This window comes from Pelophylax lessonae (genome assembly GCF_965119305.1).
Source record: "Pelophylax lessonae genome assembly, chromosome: 2".
Taxonomy (NCBI): Eukaryota; Metazoa; Chordata; class Amphibia; order Anura; family Ranidae; genus Pelophylax; species Pelophylax lessonae.
Window position 1 is genome coordinate 86,522,219 of NC_138769.1, and position 19,968 is coordinate 86,542,186.

The 19,968-nt window shown below is 44.5% G+C and overlaps 1 protein-coding gene across 1 annotated transcript in view; it reads left to right on the plus strand.

Moving 5' to 3' along the window:
* The window catches only part of JAM2 (junctional adhesion molecule 2), a 169,736-nt gene that overhangs the window by 147,683 nt on the left and 2,085 nt on the right, over positions 1 to 19,968 (plus strand). Inside the window, exons 8-9 of the mRNA XM_082246899.1 lie at positions 18,353 to 18,368; positions 19,355 to 19,397. Coding sequence (XP_082103025.1) covers positions 18,353 to 18,368; positions 19,355 to 19,397 — 59 coding nt within the window. The remainder of the gene's footprint in view (positions 1 to 18,352; positions 18,369 to 19,354; positions 19,398 to 19,968) is intronic.

Sequence of the window (19,968 nt, forward strand, 5' to 3'; positions counted from 1 at the left end):
GGCAAAGTTGGATCGGAAGTGAACATAGCCTGAGAATGCAAAACCTGCTTGATTGAACAGAAGTCCATTGACACATGTTATGACAGGCCTCATTCATATGGGAGTACCCGATCCTTACACTCATGTAAAGAGCACATCTTCGGCCGCCCAGGATGCACAGGTGTTCCATGCTGGGGTATGAAGGCAGCTGGTTACACGCAGTGTTGGGGGTAACTAGTTACAAAGTAACGGATTACAGTAACTACATTAGTTTTTTTGGTAACGAAGTAACGTAACTAGTTACAATACTAATATTGGTAATTACACTACTTTACTAGGCTATAGGAACGCGCTTTCCTGCGTTACCCAAGCCGTGCGATACAATCGTTATTTCGAAGAATAGAGAGGGATGAAGTTTATGACTTTTTGTTGCACTTTATGTTTTATTCTGTTTTTTCAGGTTTTGTTCTCATGTTTCCCAAAGCCTGTGTTTATGAGTCTTAAACAGATGCCATCAACACAAGCACAAAGCCCATCAACAAAGGCCCTTAGGGCCCATTTACACCATATGCACTGGGTTGCATTGGGCATCGCTGCCCACCGAAGTCCCGATGCATAGACAAGGCTTGGTCTCTTGAACCGGATTGCCCCTTTCCTACAGGTCCTTCCTGGCTGGGCTCTGCATCCAATGCCATCATCTCAAATATGAAATGGCGTGTCTGGAGATTATTTAATGCCCACCCCAGAGGAAATGTAAATCAAAAAATGTAGGGTGGCATGGATGTTAAAGAGCAAAACTACACAAAATTGTGTACTTTAATAAACATGTATTTAGCTAAAAATACACAAAAACACAAGCTCCTAATTAAAATGTGAACAATAACCAAAAGCTCAAAGGGAGTTAGTTGACCATGTGATGTAGTACAGAACCCCTTAAAATAGCATAGGCTGGGGAATTGATTATAGCCCAAATAGTGTGATTCCAATGACCAACGCTTTTCGAGACTAAGGATCTTTTTCAGGGATAGTCCCAGGACCTTGGCATTCAAAAATGGACATGCATCAGTAACAAATAATACTACAGATATCAATATAATACATGAGACATTAACTTCATCACTTAAATCACTCAGGACTATGGTCAAGGATCACATAAGAGGATAAAACCTGTGAAAAATTCTCAAAAGCACATATTATGTGTGCTCAATCAAGCCAACAGCGAAGGGCCACCATTTTTACCCATAATGTAATCAGTGATCTGGGTCAGCTTGATATTCTTCAATGACAGGAAGCCGCAATCATGTATGTAATCATGCACAAGATCAGGCAAGAGTTCTCTGGAAGGGACAGGTGATGTAGCCTTCCTAGGGGGCACCTTTGAGGCCAGGGCTATGTCACCAAACCAGGAAGTAGGCCAAAAAAAGTTTATGAAAAAGTTTTGGATTCATAAAATGAATTTTATTATGTTTATGGATGAGCATGCTGTGCTTCACACAGCATTGCATTTTGTGTTGGGGGGGTAAGGCTTCCTTCGTGCGGGTAATTATCTGCATACACTGGATTTCCAGTGCCAAGAGTTGGTGGTTTCTTGCGGCAGGATAACAGGTGTATGTGAACAATGGAGGCCGCTCAGCCTGTAAAGGAGCTCTTGCCACTTGCATGTATCCGCGCAGTCAGGGGATACATGCAGTTAGGAACAGATGAGTGACCCTAGACATAGAAAGATGCATCCAGGCTCAGACATCTGTCCCAGCTGTATAAATTGCTGGTTGTGTTGATTCATGTGAACAGCGACGCTCCTCTCAGCCTTTTAGTACCTTGTACATGCTTAGCAATATGCATATAACTATCATCCCAGCTGCAAGAATCCGCTTATTCCTAAGCCAGTCATACATAGATCAAATCTTAGTCGGTTCGGCAGGGACCGAATGAGATTCGATCCATGTATGGGCAGAATTATTATACTCAAGTTGATCCATCGATCGACTTGGGTACAACCAGCCTGTTGGATTTTTTACATACTATTACTGCCTGCGGCTATAGCCACTAGCAGTATACATTGTGTTCTGTGGGCTGGGAAGGCTCCCTGAATCGCCCCCCCTCGTCAGCAGAACATAATAGCATTGTGGAAAGCATTCCCCATCATCACTGTCTGTGTTAATGGGAGAATTGGGCAAATTTCTTTCCTTCCACCCGAGTTGGAAGAAAACAAAACTGGAATAATCTATGGGCTGCCTTAGAATCCTTTCACACGGGCTTTCCAATCAGGTCCACCTGTCAGTTTTTCATGCGGACCTGATCGGATTCTCCATGCAGCCCTATGGAGCGGCCGATGTCAGCGGTTACATGTCCATTGACACCCGCTGGTATCCAAAAAAAGATTAAAACGGACAGGTGTTCCATTTTCATCCGATCCCCCCATAGAGGAGAGCGGGACTCTGATAGGTTCGTCTCAGCACAGTGAGCGGAGGCGGACCTGTCATCCGTCTGCTCAGCGGGGATCAGCAGATCGATCCCTGTTGAGCAAAAAGCCGTGTGAAAGGACCCTTACTGCTAGAGTCTGGTGTAGGCAGGTAATTGCCTGTGTGAAGGAGGCCTAAAGGTCCACATTAATACAGGCATACCCCACTTTTAAGTACACAATGGGACCAGAGCATGTATGTAAAACGAAAATGTACTTAAAGTGAAGCAATCCCTTTTTTCACTTCTCAATGCATGTAAATACACTAGATCTATAGGAAATCTTGGTTAGCTTGACATGGCACTGCTCCCAAACCATAAGTGACAAGGACACCAAGCTTGGGGAGCATGTTAAGGGGAACCAGGACTATAACATGGTAGATTACCTAGGCAAGCTGGCCGGCCACAAATAGGATATGTTGTAGTCCTGGGTCCCCTCTCTGTGCTTCCTAAGCTTGGTATCCCTGTCAATTATGGTTTGGGAGCAGTGCCATGTCAAGCTGACCAAGATTTCCCATAGACGCCAATGTTAAAAACCAGGAGTAGTGCCATGCCAAGCTGACCAGGCTGTGTCCATACTCGCAAGTGTATGTAAAGTGAGTGTACTTAAAACGGGTTATGCCTGTACACCAGACTTTATCCTCAGCATCCATTACCACTGCAGAATGTCAGCTCATTAATGTCCCCGGGCAGAAGGTACGGTGCCAATCAGGGGACCAGTGGAGTGTGGGTATTTCTACAGGAGCACTGTGCTATAAATGGGCCCCACAAACTACAAATAGGTCAGCAGTCACCCAACAATATGTCACAAGCCAGGGCATTGTACGCAACTAAAATAAAGTCATAAAAGAAAACAATGTCGTAATATTTTTGTTCGTAAGGAAAACGCCCTGAGAAGCCAGAGATAGACAAAGACAGGAAAGCGAGCGGCATGGCCGTCAATGAGGGTTGCTGGGGCAGGAAATGATTAAAGCCAGACTCAGCAGGCTGAATCTGTGTATCAGCGGGGGGAGATCTTAGCTGTGCCTCCTGTACATCTAGGAGCGTGTACAAAGAAAGACTTCCAAAAACAGAGGAACAGACCGCACCGTATAACCGTTACATTTGTTTCCCTATGCACTTTCCTACCAGAGACATTTTTCAGGTTTAGCACATGCTAATTTGCACATTTTAGGAAAGTTAGCTAAACCTCCCACACATGATATATTTTCTGAAGGAGAGACCCCGGAGAATAAAATGGTCATAGTTGTCATTTTTTTAATGTATCATGATATTAGCACATATATTTATCAAACAGATTATTATCAGTAAAAAGTACAATAAAGTTAATTATAGTGCCGACACACATAATACACAATGAGCCAACATTATGCTAAAATATAAAAGATGAGGATACAACAAGTAAATAGACACCCAACAATGTCAAGCCGTAGAAATGCGTGCCAAACGTCGGTACCCACTACTGCCCATAGGCGACACGTTAAAAGTTTTTTATACAGGTGATCAGTTTTTCCCTTTTTTGTTTCTTTCTCATAGTGGGTTACTGGCTCTGGATGGATGGAAAATAGGGTTTCCATCCATCCAGATTTGACGGACCGGATCAGATCGGATGTCAGCAGACATGTCTCCGCTGACATCTGATGCCCCATAGAGATGCATGGGGCACCCGTTCAGATCCACCTGAAAAACTGACAGGTGGATCTGAATGGTCCGATAGTGTGAAAGGAGCCTAAGGCTTTGTTCACACATGTGACTAAGGGGCGGTAAAACCAGGCAGTTGAGCTGCAGTTTTGCCACCTGTCACCATTCATCCCACCCTCCTCTTCCCCTCTTCCCAGCTGCTGAACCTGAGCATGCAGCCACTCAAGGCTGTCCACATGCCATGGCACAGCTTTGCTTAACCGATCGCGGTGTGGTAGTGTGGCTTTTACAAGGTTAAATCAGGCGGTGAGGAGGCGATACAATACCTCCTCATTGCCTGTCAAATGCCCTAAGAAGAAACATTTAATGTGACTTGCTCTTCAGAGGGCACTGCATGTGTGAACAAGCCCTAAAAACCAGACATAAAAGGTTTATTGATTACTATGATGATTTTTTGGGGCCGCTGTGCCACCTCCCGTTTCTCTTATATTCCCAGTCCCAGGACCATTTCAGGTACGGGGCACTTCTTCTAACTTGCGTCATGTTTTCCCCTCTTGTTATTATAATTGCGGAAAGATTCCCCAGGTTGCCGCTTGTCACATATGGAAGTTCCTTCCCCTTTCCTGCTCCTCTGATTGATGTCATAAGCTGAGCCAGCAGATAACAATTGACATTCATCTCCCACTGCGGACCCCCCCATTGTACGGCCAAATAACAGGCCACAGCTGCTGTTTTCTGGAAGTCTGACTATCAGATAGGGAAATGTGCCGGACTCTCATTGACTGCAGATTGGAGCATTGACCCAGAAATTAACCTTTGATGGCCTGTTCTTAGTGATACATCATTTTGATTGTTACAATTCATGTATGGATTTAAAGGCACAGTCCTTCTTTTGCAAAAATGTATTGGATACATCCACACTAATAAAATAAAACATGTGCATTTATGAAATATTTGCTTACCCCCACCCACTGCTTGCAGCAGGACGAGGGGCTTTTGAGAGGAGTATGAAGCAGGGCACTGTGATTTTTTTCAGGAAGCTATTTACAGCCACTCCCACTAATCACAATCTGCCTGCATTGCATAGAGACACACAGAGATCTAGTAATGACATCCCTGGGTCCATACTTGCCAACTGTCCCTTTTTTCCTGGGACAGTCCCTGCAAATAGGAGCCTGTCCCAGGTAATTTATATTGTCCCTGGAAGCGCCTGTTAATCAGGCTGCCCATAAATGTTACGCAGAAGTAGTGCAGCTGAATGGGAGACTTATTCCAACTCTGCTACTGTGGCCTTAAGTTTGAAATTCACTTTTTAATTTCCTGTAATTCTCTCTATATTGGAGTAGACTCTATAATCTGATAAGTAGGCAGAGATTAATTATGCAGAGTGGGTGGAGCTATAGAAAAGTGGGTGTGGTAATTGATAGCTGTGCTGCAAAGTGTCCCTGTAAATTTTTTTTAAATGTTGGCAACTATGTGGGTCTAAAAGATAGTGAAAATGGAAAGGTTTTATTAACAATGTCATTATTTCTTATTGAGGGAAAAAAGAGAGGGCAAAACATAAGTGGATTAAACAGGTGATACCCACCCAGAGATTAAACAAATCCTCCTATATGTAGGTTGTACCTGTTTATCTGCAGTCTTCTCTTTATATCTGTTCAAAAAACAGAATTTATACAACTTGTCTGACCTTTCATAAAGCAGGGGGTGGGGAGCTGAAATTACACTCGGCAGAGCTCAGTGAGAGCTGATTGGAGGGAAGGGAAACACCCCCTTCACATAGCACACAGCAACAGAGCTGAAGCTGTCAATCTCAGGCTGTGTGCTGGAGCTCCCTCCACTGTCATCATTGTAGCACTTGGTGACAGGAAAACTTGTTAGAAGTTATTCATGCTGATAGCAGAGGAAGGAAGCAGTGGACAGAATTTACACTTAGTGATCTGCATTGAGACAAGTACGCACTATACAGGGATACGCTGTGAACCCCTTGAAATTTTCCACATTTTGTCATGTTACAACCAAAAATGTAAATGTATTTCATTGGGATTTTATGTGATAGACCAGCACAAAGTGGCACATAATTGTAAAGTGGAAGGAAAATGATAAATGGTTTACAAAATGTTTTATATCTGAAAAATGTTAAATATCTGAAAAGTGTGGCGTGCATTTATATTCAGCCCCGTTTCCTCCGATACCTCTAACTAAAATCTACTGGAATAAATTGCCTTCAGAAGTCACATAATTCGTAGATAATGTCCCCCTGTGCGTAATTTAATCTCAGTATAAATACAGCTGTTCTGTGAAGCCCTCAAAGGTTTGTTAGAGAACCTTAGTGAACAAACTGCATCGTGAAGGCCAAGGAAAACACCAGACAGGTCAGGGATAAAATTGTGGAGAAGTTTAAAGCAGGGTTAGGTTATAAAAAAATATCCCAAGCTTTGAACATCTCACAGAGCACTGTTCAATCCGTCATCGGAAAATGGAAAGAGTATGGCACAACTGCAAACCTACCAAGAAATGGCCGTCCACCTAAACTGACCAGCCGGGCAAGGAGATAAATAATCAGAGAAGCAGCAAAGAGTCCCATGGTAACTCTGGAGGAGCTGCAGAGATCCACAGCTCAGGTGGGAGAATGGAACTTTTTGGCCTAAAAGCAAAATGCTATGTGTGGTGGAAAACTAACACTGCACATCACCCTAAACACACCATCCCCACCATGAAACATGGGGAAAGCATCATGTTGTGGGTGGCTTTTACTTCAGCAGGGACTGGGAAGATGGATGGAGCCAAAAACAGGGCAATTGTAGAAGAAAACCTGTTAGAGTCTGCAGAAGACTTGAGACTGGGGCGGAGGTTCACCTTCCAGCAGGGCAACAACTCTAAACATACAGCCAGAGCTACAATGGAATGCTTTAGATCAAAGCATATTCATGTGTTAGAATGGCCCAGTGAAAGTCCAGACCTAAATCCAATTGAGAATCTGTGGCAAAACTTGAAAATTGCTGTTCACAGACGCTCTCCATCCAATCTGACAGAGCTTGAGCTATTTTGCAAGGAAGAATGGTCAAAAATGTTACTCTCTAAGTATTGACTCGGGGGGCTAAATACAAATGCACACCACACTTTGCACATATTTATTTGTAAACAATTTGGAAAACCATTTATCATTTCCCTTCCACTTCACAATTATGTGCCACTTTGACTTTGGGTCTATCCATCCCATAAAATCCCAATAAAATACATTTCTCTTTCGTTCATTGACAGACACAGCTCCTGGTTTTCATAACCATTGGGTTATACTGCCCCCTACAGGAGTAGGACACTAGGCAGAAAAATAATCTGGCTACACCTTTGGGCAGTCCCAGGGGGTATACTCCCTCTCCCTGCTATAGGTACTCTCCTGCAAGTTAAAGGCCTCGTGAGATCGCATACGACTGGGACTCGGAATGAGTCGCAGCGTTCCTCCTGGCCGACAGCCCCCCCATTTGGATGGCGAGGGGTTCTGTTTGGAGCAGTGCCCGCCTGGTTCCTGGTATGGTGTGTAGCTGTCCCCCCTCTCCCCCTGGAGGGTTTTGGGGTGGACATGGGCCCCTCCTTGGGACGGTCAATCCCCCGGGTTCCCCTTTGTCCCATCAGGCACCCCTTTTTATCAGTCCCCCATCCTACCCCCCTCCACTAATGCTGGGGCTGTGTGGGTGGTCTGGTCCACCTTCTGGGGTGGGGGCAGGGCACTATTCTGGCGATGGGGGCCGGGGCGTTTATACCTGGTGGGGGCTCCTGCAAGGGCCCCCTGTCCTGCCTTGGCCTGTGCTTTAGGCCTAGGGATCCCTCCTGGGTCCCTGGGAGCCTCGGGTGCGGGCCACTATTTTGCTTGTGTAGTCCAGCGGACATTTTGCCGTGGTTTGCCATTGAAAATGGTTGCGGCCATGACAGTGGAGCCCTGTGGGTGGTGATTTCAGCAGTGGGAGCCCCTCCTCATCCCCTGGTGCGGTCTGCTCCTCTTTACACTTCCTGATTGCCGCATGTGGAGTACAGATTATCCTGGTGGCAGCAGGTCCCTTTTTCTGCTAGTTGGTGAGTCTGGTGGGGTTCTCTCCCTCTCTGCTGAGGATCGCTTAGTGCCTTGTGCCTGGCGACCAGGTGGTGGTGCCAGCACGGTGGTGGTTGTCCCTTTGCAGTGTTTTACATTTTTTGTGGGGTCCCGCTGAAGACTCATGGAGTCTTTGAAGCACATTTCCCCTCCTGGTCCCCTCTCTGAGGTTGCGGGGCTCTCCGGGTCTACCATGCATCCATGCACTGACAGCGGTCCTGGAGTTCTTTGTGTCCCGGGTGGAGGTGATTTTCGGGCGACAAACTAGCCATCAGCACCCCCCGCCTTCCCCTGCCTTCTCTGTCTTATCAGATCCTGAATCTGAATTGGCCGCAGCGGACGTGGGTCACCCTGCTGGTCTGCGACCATGCTCCCCAGATATTGAGGATGAATACTCCACATCTGCGCTTGCGCATGAAAAGGCACTGGTGGAAACATTGATTGTATCTGTCCGTGAGGATTGAGGACGGAGGTGCAGGTACCCTTTGGCACTCACAAGCCATCCAGAGTGGCAAAGGCATTTCCGGTCCCTGCCCATTTTGACAAAATTGTTGCTAAAAATTGGGGAAGACCAAAGCGTCCCCTTGGGGTGCCTAAGCGATTTACTAGGCGAAATGAAAATTCCCTATGAGGAATCCCTTATTAAGAAGTGGAGTGTTTCACCAGTGGTGGACCCTCTGGTTTCCAGATTGAACAAGGCAACCATGATTCCGGTTGAAGAGTCCCCGGCCTTTAAGGATCCTGTTGACAGGAAGGCGGAGGCTGTGGCCGCAATATGTACACTCTGGCTGGTTCGGCACTGAGGCCGGTATTCACCATTGCCCTGGTGTCGCAAACTCTGACCGAGTGGGCTAAGCTTTTACACTGTGACCTGGAGGGAGAACAGCTCCCCCCTGCCTTCGCTGAGCTGGCAGCCCAGCTGGTCCAGGGGCTGCAGTTTATCTATGATTCCTCTTTGGATGCGGCACCCCTAGTGGCTCGGCTCTCTGTTTCAACAATGGTTCTTCAGGTGTCTTTTGGCCTAAATGCTGGTCTGCGGACCAGACTTCTAAAAAGGCTTTGACTGATCTCCCCTTTTAAGGGGATCGCCTGTTTATGGCTACCCTGGATGACATCATTAAAGGTCTCACAGAGAGAAAAAGTACTTTTCTTCTGCAGGCTACTAAGGGCAAGGAACCTCGTTGTCGTTTTTTTGTCCCTCAGTGACAAGGGTTAGAAGCCTTTTAGGGCCTTCTCTGGAGGATCCAAACGAACCTGGTCTGGCAAGCCGAGAGCAGGCTTCTCCAGACCCACGAACATGGCCACTTCAGCATGAAGGTGCGCTCTCACCCGTATCGGGGGGGTGGGCGGACGTCTTGGCTGCTTTCTGGACCCGTGGACTTCCCTGGTACAAGACAAGTGGGTCCACAAAGTAATTCGATCATTTCGCTCTTGTTCCCGGCAAGGTTCTTTCCTTCCAACTTGCGCCTGTCCCCGGACCACTTACAGGGTCTGTTTGGGATGGTACAAGATGTGTTACTTCAAGGGGTGATTGTCCCCGTTCTGACTTCGGAAAGTTTTCAGGGCTTTTACTCAAACCTGTTTACAGTTCCCAGGAAGGAAAGCAAGGTGCGCCCCATCCTGGACCTCAAGGCGCTGCACTGCTTTGTGCGGATGCAGAAGTTCAGAATTGAGTCCATTCGCACAGTGGTGGCATCCTTGCATCAGGGGGATTTTCTTGCCTCTATCACCATCAAGGATGATTACCTTCACAATACAATACGTTCCGGTCACCAGCGCTTCCTCCGCTTTGCTGTGGGAGAGGAGCATTATCAGTTTGTGGCATTACCCTTTGATCTCATCTCTGCTCCTCAGGTCTTCACAAAAGTGTTAGCTCCGGTACTAGCATTGTTACGCCAACGGGGAGATCGCGGTACTGGACTACTTTGACGACCTCCTTCTGCAAGCGGAATCTCCTACTGCTCTGGTGGAAAACTTTACGAAATCTGAAGGAGTTTGGCTGGATTTTTAATTTTCAGAAGTCTGCTCTGATTCCATCCACAAAGCTGGACTAATTCTGACTTACTGTAAAATCCATGTCTCTGATGTTCATTGACGGACACCGCACCCACACTTCTGTGGAGTTGTAAATCTTCTGACACTGCTTGTAACAAAACTGAGTACCTATAGCAGGAGAGGGAGGATACCCCCTGGGACTGCCCATAGGCATAGCCAGATTCTTTTTCTGCCTAGTGTCCTACTTCTGTAGGGGGCAGTATAACCCAATTGTTATGAAGATCAGGAGCTGTGTCCGTCAATGAACATCCGAGAAATGGATTTTACGGTAAGTCAAAAATCATATTTTACGTTTTTGGTTGTAACATGACAAAATGTGGAAAATTTCAAGGGGTATAAATACTTTTTCATGACTCTTTATTTCACCTATGAGGTTTACAACCACTTTAAGCTTTTAGTGGGACTAAAGCTAAATGTTTTTAGCTCATTCATTTTAAGACAGAATGGTCAGGTTTTATTAGGCTTTTATTGCTGTGTCCCCATTAAGGAGATTTCTCTAGAGTGCACTTCATACATTCATTTGAAGAATAAAGTGAGGCTGGTGTTGGTGTCAATGACTCCCTATTAGATTCTCTCTAGCAATACATATGCACTCTGCAAGATGAAACAAAATTTTCAGCTTACCGCATTGTGCTGGGTGTAGGGAGGAATATGGGGTAATCTTTCCAGTGGGGACACAGCAATAAAAAAACAGAAAAAGGCTCTAACCCTTCCCCATACAATTTAAGAACTTCAAAACAGTTTGCATGGAGATCCTCTTAGATTTATTCGATTTTTCATCTATTTATTTTATGTTACAATCATTCGTCATTACACAGGTGCCTCTTATATACTGTATAGCACTGCCCCCACAAGGACTGCTTGATATTCACTTCCCCCTGTTTACCAGCACATGACCATAAGCAAAGACAATTCCTTAATTCTCCTTGGCTCACACTCCAATAATCAGTACAGGGGTATTTTTTTTTTTTTTTTTTTTTTTTTTTTTGTGGTTTATTGTAAAATGGGGGCTAGGAGAAGGAAATAGTGGGATACTCCAACTTTAACTATTCACAGTGATTCAGGACTCCCATCTTCTCTGCTTTACTATAGATTTGGAACAGCCAGGCTCTTGATTCATCCTGCCACTTCGGATGAATGTGGATTAAGCCTCTTATCCTTGAGATGACTTGGTGAGCAACTAGTTATCTTCAGGACACTGTCCCTAGTATCCTCTCGCTCTTCTTCGGCTGACACCTGTCCACTGACTGACCTACTAGCAGGTGTGGCCCCCCTCAGGTCAGGCTCCTTGACACAAGTCCCTGTACTCACGATATTGTAGTCCCAAGGTCTCCAGTGTCTCCCCTCTCAGTCAGCTCTCCTGGGCCCCTGGGTGCAGCTCCTCTCCACCACTCCTCTGGCCCTCAGGATGACTTCCTGCGACCGCATGGCACCTCTACAGAGGAGGACTCTGCTTCCCAATGAAAAACCTCGAGCACATGTGCTCCTGGCTTTTATACAGTATCCCAACATGCACCGAGGCGACTTTCCCTCTGCCAATCATCAGGACTGTATCAAAAGCCCATGCACCCATTCGTCAGGTTTCCTCCCACTGTCCAACATGCCTCCCTACTGGACCAGCGTCAGGGACAGACTGCCAACTTTTGGCCCAGGGGGCAAGTACAAACCAGAGGCCTGTAGGGCAGCGACTTGCCCCCCCCCCACTTTCTCTCCCCCCCCCCCCCCCGCTTTCCCACTCTCCCAATCTTCCTCATGACCCCCATTCCAAGCCGAAGCCTCGCTCCAGATACTCTCTACTTACGGGCTGAATCCGGGTTTCCGACGTGGCCAGCAGGGGTAGGTTGGGGAGAGATGGGACAGCTTGGTTGGGGCAGATGAGTCTCCAGTGGGGCATGGAACCTGCCTCTGCTCAGACACAGTTTACACATCCATGCTGGAGGGGGAGGCCTGCGCTCTGTCCTTGTCTTTAATCTGCACTCAGTAGGTCAGCGGCGGGGACTTTTTACTTCTCTCCACCAGGAATCTATTAGGCATGTCTGTGGCAGAAGCGGTGCAGCCTTTTTACGGGGCATCAGAGCAGCCCGGAGGGCAATTACCCCCCTGCCCCCTGGCCCAGTCCTCCCCTGACCAGCATGAAACACTCTCTAGACTGAATGAATTGCATGCTGAGCACAATGAGCAGACCTCACTAACAGATCCTGCTCTCTGGTAGGCAGAAAGCAATATAGATTTATCTGCAGCCCCTCTAGTAAGCAGACAGAGCTTAAAACTATACTCTCTCTAGGACCTACCTAGGAGGGTGCTACAACTGTATATAGCGGAAGCTTATGAAGGATGTCCACATATTCGTTAGCTGCAGATAGAAGAAATGGAGTGACATCACATGTGCACTTATCAGGCAGCTTATAAAATAAACTGTGCCTGCCCGTGTTTATTTAAATTGTACTTTTTGTTGTTACGAAACAAGTGTTGGAACGCTTTGCTCAGGAACTGTGAAGTTTTCTTTTGTGTCGTTAAGTAGGATATGATTTTCTTGGCAGAGAGGCTTCTGATACCTTATTAACATGCCCCACCTGCTGGCCACAAGGGTACACTACACCTCTAAGTCAAATTAAAAACGATTGTATCCAAAGATGTTCACTTAGGCCTCAAGCACACTGGGCTTAAAACACAGTAAAAGTGCATTTTCTTTCTGCCTGTAAACACACCACTATGTTAAGGCCCGTACACACGTACCGATCGTCGGCATACAAGCGTCGGCGGATGACCGATCTGCCGATTGTAGGCTTGTTAGTATGGTGCCTCCGACAGCCGTCAGCGCACATTCTGCCGACATGAGTCTGTCTTGCAAGCATTAAAATTTTTGTATGCCGACACCAGAGCGGCCGATTGTTCGCCAGTCAGTACAGAATTCGGACGACAGACCGCAGATTTGTAAGACTGGGCATGCTCAGAAAAGAAAAAACACAGGGAAAGTTAACCATTACATGACATCACTTCTGCAGTCGGCTGTAGTCGGCGGACAAAATTCTTGTGCTGTCTTTGCACTTTTCAACAGACACCGACAGCCCAGGGACAAAAGACGGCCGATCGTTCGGCCGACGATCGGTACGTGTGTACGGGCCTTTAGTCTTTGTGTTCACGCACATATAGCTACTGCTACATAAATATTAGAAGAGGAGCGTTTCCAGGTAGAAAAAAAAAATTCCCAGTAAGTTCAGGAGAGGAGCTCTTGGCAGGAAAAAACACAGCTAAGCGTTCATAACCGCTAGACGCATTTAGGCTTGCTTGCGCATTATCGCATTCTAATAGCCAGAATAAACTAACCCTCACCTTGTAAAACAACCTATTCCATCTAAAATAGAAATGAAAGGCAAAACATTTGTGTATAGATATAAAAAACATTATAAATACCTTTTTTTTCCCCTTTTCTATAAGTGATCACATAATCTCTGTTGTGAGTTGCATAAGGAGCTTGGAAAGCTGGGAAAAGAGAAACAGCAGTACACAGGTCTTCCAAGTTAATGGCTGTGCAGGTGGTGGGGGATCAAGTCTTATCATTGGAAGGGAACAGGCTGAGTTCTCAGCACAGCTAGAGAACTGACCACGCTGTGTTCTCCTGCTTAGTGTGGTCAGTTATTAATAGGAAAGCAGAGACAGAAACACCAGGGATTTCACATAAAGGAAGCAATACAAAGAGAACAGGACACTTTTTTCATACAGGTACATGGTACAGCAGGCACATCAGGAATATGAAATGTTGGGTTTACATATTCTTTATGTTTGTGGCCGAAAGAAGGCAATAACGTCTGAACTCAGGGGAAGTGAAGCGGCTAAGTGGTTTGCAATTCTATTAGGATTGTCAGTTTAAATTCCAACCACAACAATACCTTCCTGGAGTTTGCATGTTCTCCTGGGCCTGTGTGGGTTTCCTCCAGGTACTCCGGTTTCCTCCTACATTCCAAAGACATGCAGGTAGGCTAATTGGCCCCTGTCTGAATTGGCCCTAGTATGTGATTTAGGGTTCTTATATTGTAAGCTCCTTGAGGGCAGGGACTGCTGTGAATGTATAATATATATGTAAAGCGGTGCATAAAATTGACAGCACTATATAAATAATATTTATTGATGGACACAATAAATAATATGCTGCTTTTACTGTGTTTTCTAAGAAGTTTCTCTCCTGCCAGGAGGCAATCATAGTAGCTGGGCAAACTCTCAATGTGCACAAGGCCTCTGGATAGAGTGTAAGAAAAGCTAAAGAAGAATTTCAGATTTCCAGATTACAGACAGTAATAAAAAGCCAACAGACTTTTTTAAACAAGGATTCCGGTTATGGCATTTTTTACATAGTTACATTGGTCCAGCTTGGTCCAGTGTCACTATGAATATACAATAGACGCCCGATGGCCATGGAAACTGCAAATCACTGAATGAGACGGCTACTCCAGTGATCTCCATTTGATCGCACGTCGAACGGCTGCCCTGATGCATTTTGAACACAGGAGGTCGGCCACTCTGCATAGGCGTCATTCAGAGAATGCTTTGCAATTTATCAATGAATGAAAAGTAATCTCTAATAGGACAAGGTGGGGCAGTGACATCATGCTCTCTACCTCATCCAGTCAGAGAATGATTTGTAACTGTATAAAGTCATACTTGGAATTTTTTTTAAAAAAAGTCTGTTGGGTTTGTCTTACTGTTTGTGTCTCTGATGAAGAAATACATCTTCATTTTTTCTCCTGATGTCCATTATGACTGCGCCGTTATCTGTTTCTGTAGGTGAAAAGGTAAAGGAAGAAATTGACGGGAATATTTATTGATGAATAGGTTGACATGGCCAGAGCAATGTGGACAGCATTGCTGTGTAGACCCAATGGTTGCCTGCAAGCTGACAGTATAACCTTTGTGAGGGATCTTTGCCCCTGTGTGGTTATCAGTATCGCACAAAAATGAGTACACCCCTTATATTTTTGTAAATATTTTATTATATCATTTCATGTGACAACACTGAAGAAATGACACTTTGCTACAATGTGAAGTAGTGAGTGTACAGCTTGTATAACAGTGTACATTTGGACAGCAAAATAACAACACACAGCCATTAATGTCTAAACCACTGGCAACAAATGTGAGTACACCCCTAAGTGAAATGTCCAAATTGCGCCCAAAGTGTTAATATTTTGTGTGGCCACCATTATTTTCCAGCACTGCCTTAACCCTTTTCGGCATGGAGTTCACCAGAGCTTCACAGGTTGCCACTGGAGTCCTCTTCCACTCCTTCATGACGACATCACGGAGCTGGTGGATGTTAGAGACCTTGCGCTCCTCCACCTTCCGTTTGAGGATGCCCCACAGATGCCCAATAGGGTTCAGGTCTGGAGACATGCTTGGCCAGTCCATCACCTTTACCCTCAGCTTCTTTAGCAAGGCACTGGTCATCTTGGAGGCGTTTGGGGTCGTTATCATGTTGGAATACTGCCCTGTGGTCCAGTCTCAGAAGGAAGGGGATCATGATCTGCTTCAGTCTGTCACAGTACATGTTGGCATTCATGGTTCCCTCAATGAACTGTAACTCCCCAGTGCTGTCAGCCCCAGACCATGACACTCCCACCACCATGCTTGTTTGTAGGCAAGACACATTTGTCTTTATACTCCCCACCTGGTTGCTGCCACACACGCTTGACACCATATGAACCAAATAAGCTTATCTTAGTCTCATCAGACCACAGGACATGGCTCCAGTAATCTATGTCCTGAGTCTGCTTGTCTTCAGCAAACTGTTTGCAGGCATTATAGTGCATCATCTTTAGAAGAGGCTTCCTTCTTGGATGACAGCCATGCAGACCAATTTGATGCAGTGTGCGGCGTATGGTCTGAGCACTGACAGACTGTCCTCCCACCCCTTCAACCTCTGCAGCAATGCTGGCAGCACTCATACGTCTATTTTCCAAAGACAACCTCTGGATATGATGCTGAGCATGTGCACTCAACCTCTTTGGTCGACAGTGGCGAGGCCTGTTCTGAGTGGAACCTGTCCTGTTAAACTGCTGTATGGTCTTGGCCACTGTGCTGCAGCTCAGTTTCAGGGTCTTGACAATCTTCTTATAGCCTATGCCATCTTTATGTAGAGCAAGAATTCTTTTTTTCAGATCCTCAGAGAGTTCTTTGCCATTAAGTGCAATGTTGAACTTCCAGTGACCAGTATGAGAGAGTGAGAGCGATAACACCAACTTTAACTCACCTGCTTCCCATTCCCACCTGAGACCTTGTAACACTAATGAGCCACATGACACTGGGGAGGGAAAATGGCTAATTGAGCCCAATTTGGACATTTTCACAGAGGGGTGTACTTACTTTTGTTGCCAGCGGTTTAGAAATTAATGGCTGTGTGTTGAGTTATTTTGAGGGGACAACAAATTTACACTGTTATACTGTAAGATTCTGGTACCTCCGGTACCCTTAATCACCACTTTCCTCTGTAATGCGTCCCACCTTTCTCTTCAGGTGGTACGCATATACCTTTAAGAACGATGATGTCACTGCTGAGCGCCGCAGAGCGGCTATTTCAACCGCCGGCGGTCTCACTCACATTGTTCGTTCAACCTGCCTTGTTACCCACATGCTTTCAAGCCTGTCTCTCGATCGGAACCTCCAGCCATTCCCTTTACCTGGAGCAGACCGGAACCTCGCTACTGATCCCTGTATCTCGCTACCGGATCATTCCTCATCTACTGGACCTCTCTAAACTACTAACATTACAAGTGATAAGTACCCCGCAGGGGAACCCTCCATAACCTTATTGCACTATCTACCTATGCACATTAAGGACTGTTACTACCTATCTATACTATCCTATCATCTGCACTGTTACATAGATTGCTAGCTCTTCAGCCTACTACCATCTATCATCTGCACTGCTGCATAGATTGCTAGCTCTCCTGTCTACTACTATCTATCCTTGCACTGGGTTAGTCTATCCTGTATTTGTCATCTGCTGTCCTCACCACCTGTTAGCATACTCAATACTAACCTATCTGCATTCCTAATACCATCTTGAACTCTCCTATACAAAACCTACCAAGTGATTACCATCCTTGTCACTGTTCACACCTGTCCCTTCAGCACATCACCTTCATACTATCATATACATCCTATCACTCCAGGAACATCTCATTGAGTGTGTATATATCTGTATGTTGAAGCTGACAGGCCCACGGTGATGAGTCCTGGAGAGTTGGATCTGGTATTCAACACATCTCTACATGACTACTGAGTGGAGATTTTGCAGCTGCAAATCCAGCCTATAATAAAAACGCAGGAGCGTTACATATACAAGCTGTACACTCACTACTTTACATTTCAGCAAAGTGTTATTTCTTCAGTGTTGTCACATGGAAAGATATAATAAAGTATTTACAAAAATGTGAGGGGTGTACTCACTTTTGTGAGATACTGTATATTAGCTTCTTTTGGTCCTTGTATGCCTCCTGTGGCCACATATAGTCTTTCTTAGCCTGACACCACTGGGAACATTTCTTGATTAGTTAAAATCATACAGCTAAGCTTTACATAAATACCTGTGGATGGCATGACCCCTTAGTAGACAGTACATCCCCTGAAGAAGCCCAATGGGCAAAACATGTCGGGATTTACCATCTCAATACCGCTTTGAATTCAAGGACCATTTGTAACGGGTTATGACTCTACAGTATATGTTTTTATATGGATATATTATTTTAACCTTTTCATCAATAAAAATTGAAGTTTTTTTTACTTTTGACATCGCACCTGAAAAGTCCAGTAAATTTCATTTTTTACCTTTTCAAATTACCAAGGGATGTGGTGCTATAGTTGATATGAAAATTCACCTACACTCATTTATATCTGTTTCGGTATGTCTTTCACCTGAGGTAGTTTGGCAGTTGGTATTAGGGGCACACATTCTGCAAAATGCCTTCTTAAAATTACATTGACAATAACCTAAAATGTAAAAAAAAAAAAAAAAAAACAAGCATAAAATAATCCAGTAGTACTTATCGGATAAGAGTTCACAATAATAATTTTAGAAACTGAACATTATAATACATTGTAACATTCTTTTTTTCTCTCTTTTTCTACTTTCAGGTGGAAAATCAACCGAGTGAGTATTATTTTCTATTTGAAATATATTATCTTAAAGCAGAGTTCCACCCAAAGTGGAAGCTCTGCTTATCTCTTTGATAGTCATGCAATGCATACTAGCACATTATTCCATTGTCCTGCGGGGTTTTTGTTTTTTTGTTTTTTTTTTACACAGGGGATACAACCGCTTTAAGCTGATTATCCATTCCCATAGACTTGAAGCAACAAAACATTTTATTTTTTGCATTTGTCAGCCTTTCGTATATAAACAGAGCAGAGCTGGTATTAGAACAATGTATTAAATAAAAAACCTATGGGGGAGATTGTTCAACTGAGCTTTGACAATAAAAGCTAGAAGCTGATTGGTCACTATGCACAGCTGCGTCAGATTCTGTGTGCACCCATTTTAGTAAATTCCCCTCTATATGTCCTTAAAAAATCAAAATGCTTAGGTATGCAAATTGGTAAAGTTAACTGAGGCATGCAGACTGCTGAATTTGGCCTGAGTATAAAGACTTTAATGACCTCTGGTTATCTTATTCGATTTAGATTATCCATTAAATGGGGTTGATTTACTTAAGCCAAATAGGCTGTTTACTTTGCAAGGGAATTTTCCCTTAGCTTATTGAATTAGGGGAAGCTCTGCTGACTTCCATCATCCAATCACGTGCAAGCAAAACATATATTGTTTTTTAATTGATTTTCCTTGCACACAATTGGGAATTCCTGGCAAAGTGTTTGTTCAGCAATTTACTAAGCTAAGGGAAAATTCTCTTGCAACGTGAACAGCAAATTTGCCTTTAGTGAATGAACCCCTTGGTGTTCTTTTACAAAAGAGTGAATATACTGTACATTGTTACAGAATAGTTAGCCTAATGCACAAAGAAAGACACTGATTTCCAGGTATCAGAGTCCTTTGGGAAGATAAATTGTCCAATCTACAAAACCTTATACCTTCACAAATAATTTCCCTACACCAAACATTTTTTTTCTTGTCTTCTTCAGCAGGAAAGAAGGTTCTCACATGTCAGCATCGCAAAAGGAAAATGTAAGTAACACAGAGCTTAGAGTTCTTTAATATTGAAATGCAACTGTTTTTGTATTAAAGAGGTATCAAACCCCAAAATACGGCAAGAGTCATCAGTATAATTAACATACAATATTGGAAAAAAAAAAAATTTGAAATGAAACTACTGTTTCTGGACTACAAAATACAAATAACAAAAAAGCAGCTATAGAAAAGTATCAGCCAAGTCCCATTAAAAACCATTTCTTTTACAAAACCACATACATAAAATACCATTGCAATGATTACCCCCATAAACCCCCCATGAGCCCTCTATGTATAGTATATCCCAGGAGAAACCTTTTTTTTTTTATACACATCTGGATGGTTTTTGATACAGGAGAGTTCTCCTGGGTTATAAGATACCATGGTATTTTATGTATGTAGTTTAGTGTGTCTAAGTTTGTCTGGAATGGTAGAAAACCCAGATATAACAAGCAGGTGACAGTCTCACATGCCCCTCAGGACAGGGGCGGTTTGGGCCTATCTGACCTTTGGTCCTACTACTTGGCGACCAAATATGTACAAATTGCCCAATGGTTCTATGAGGGGA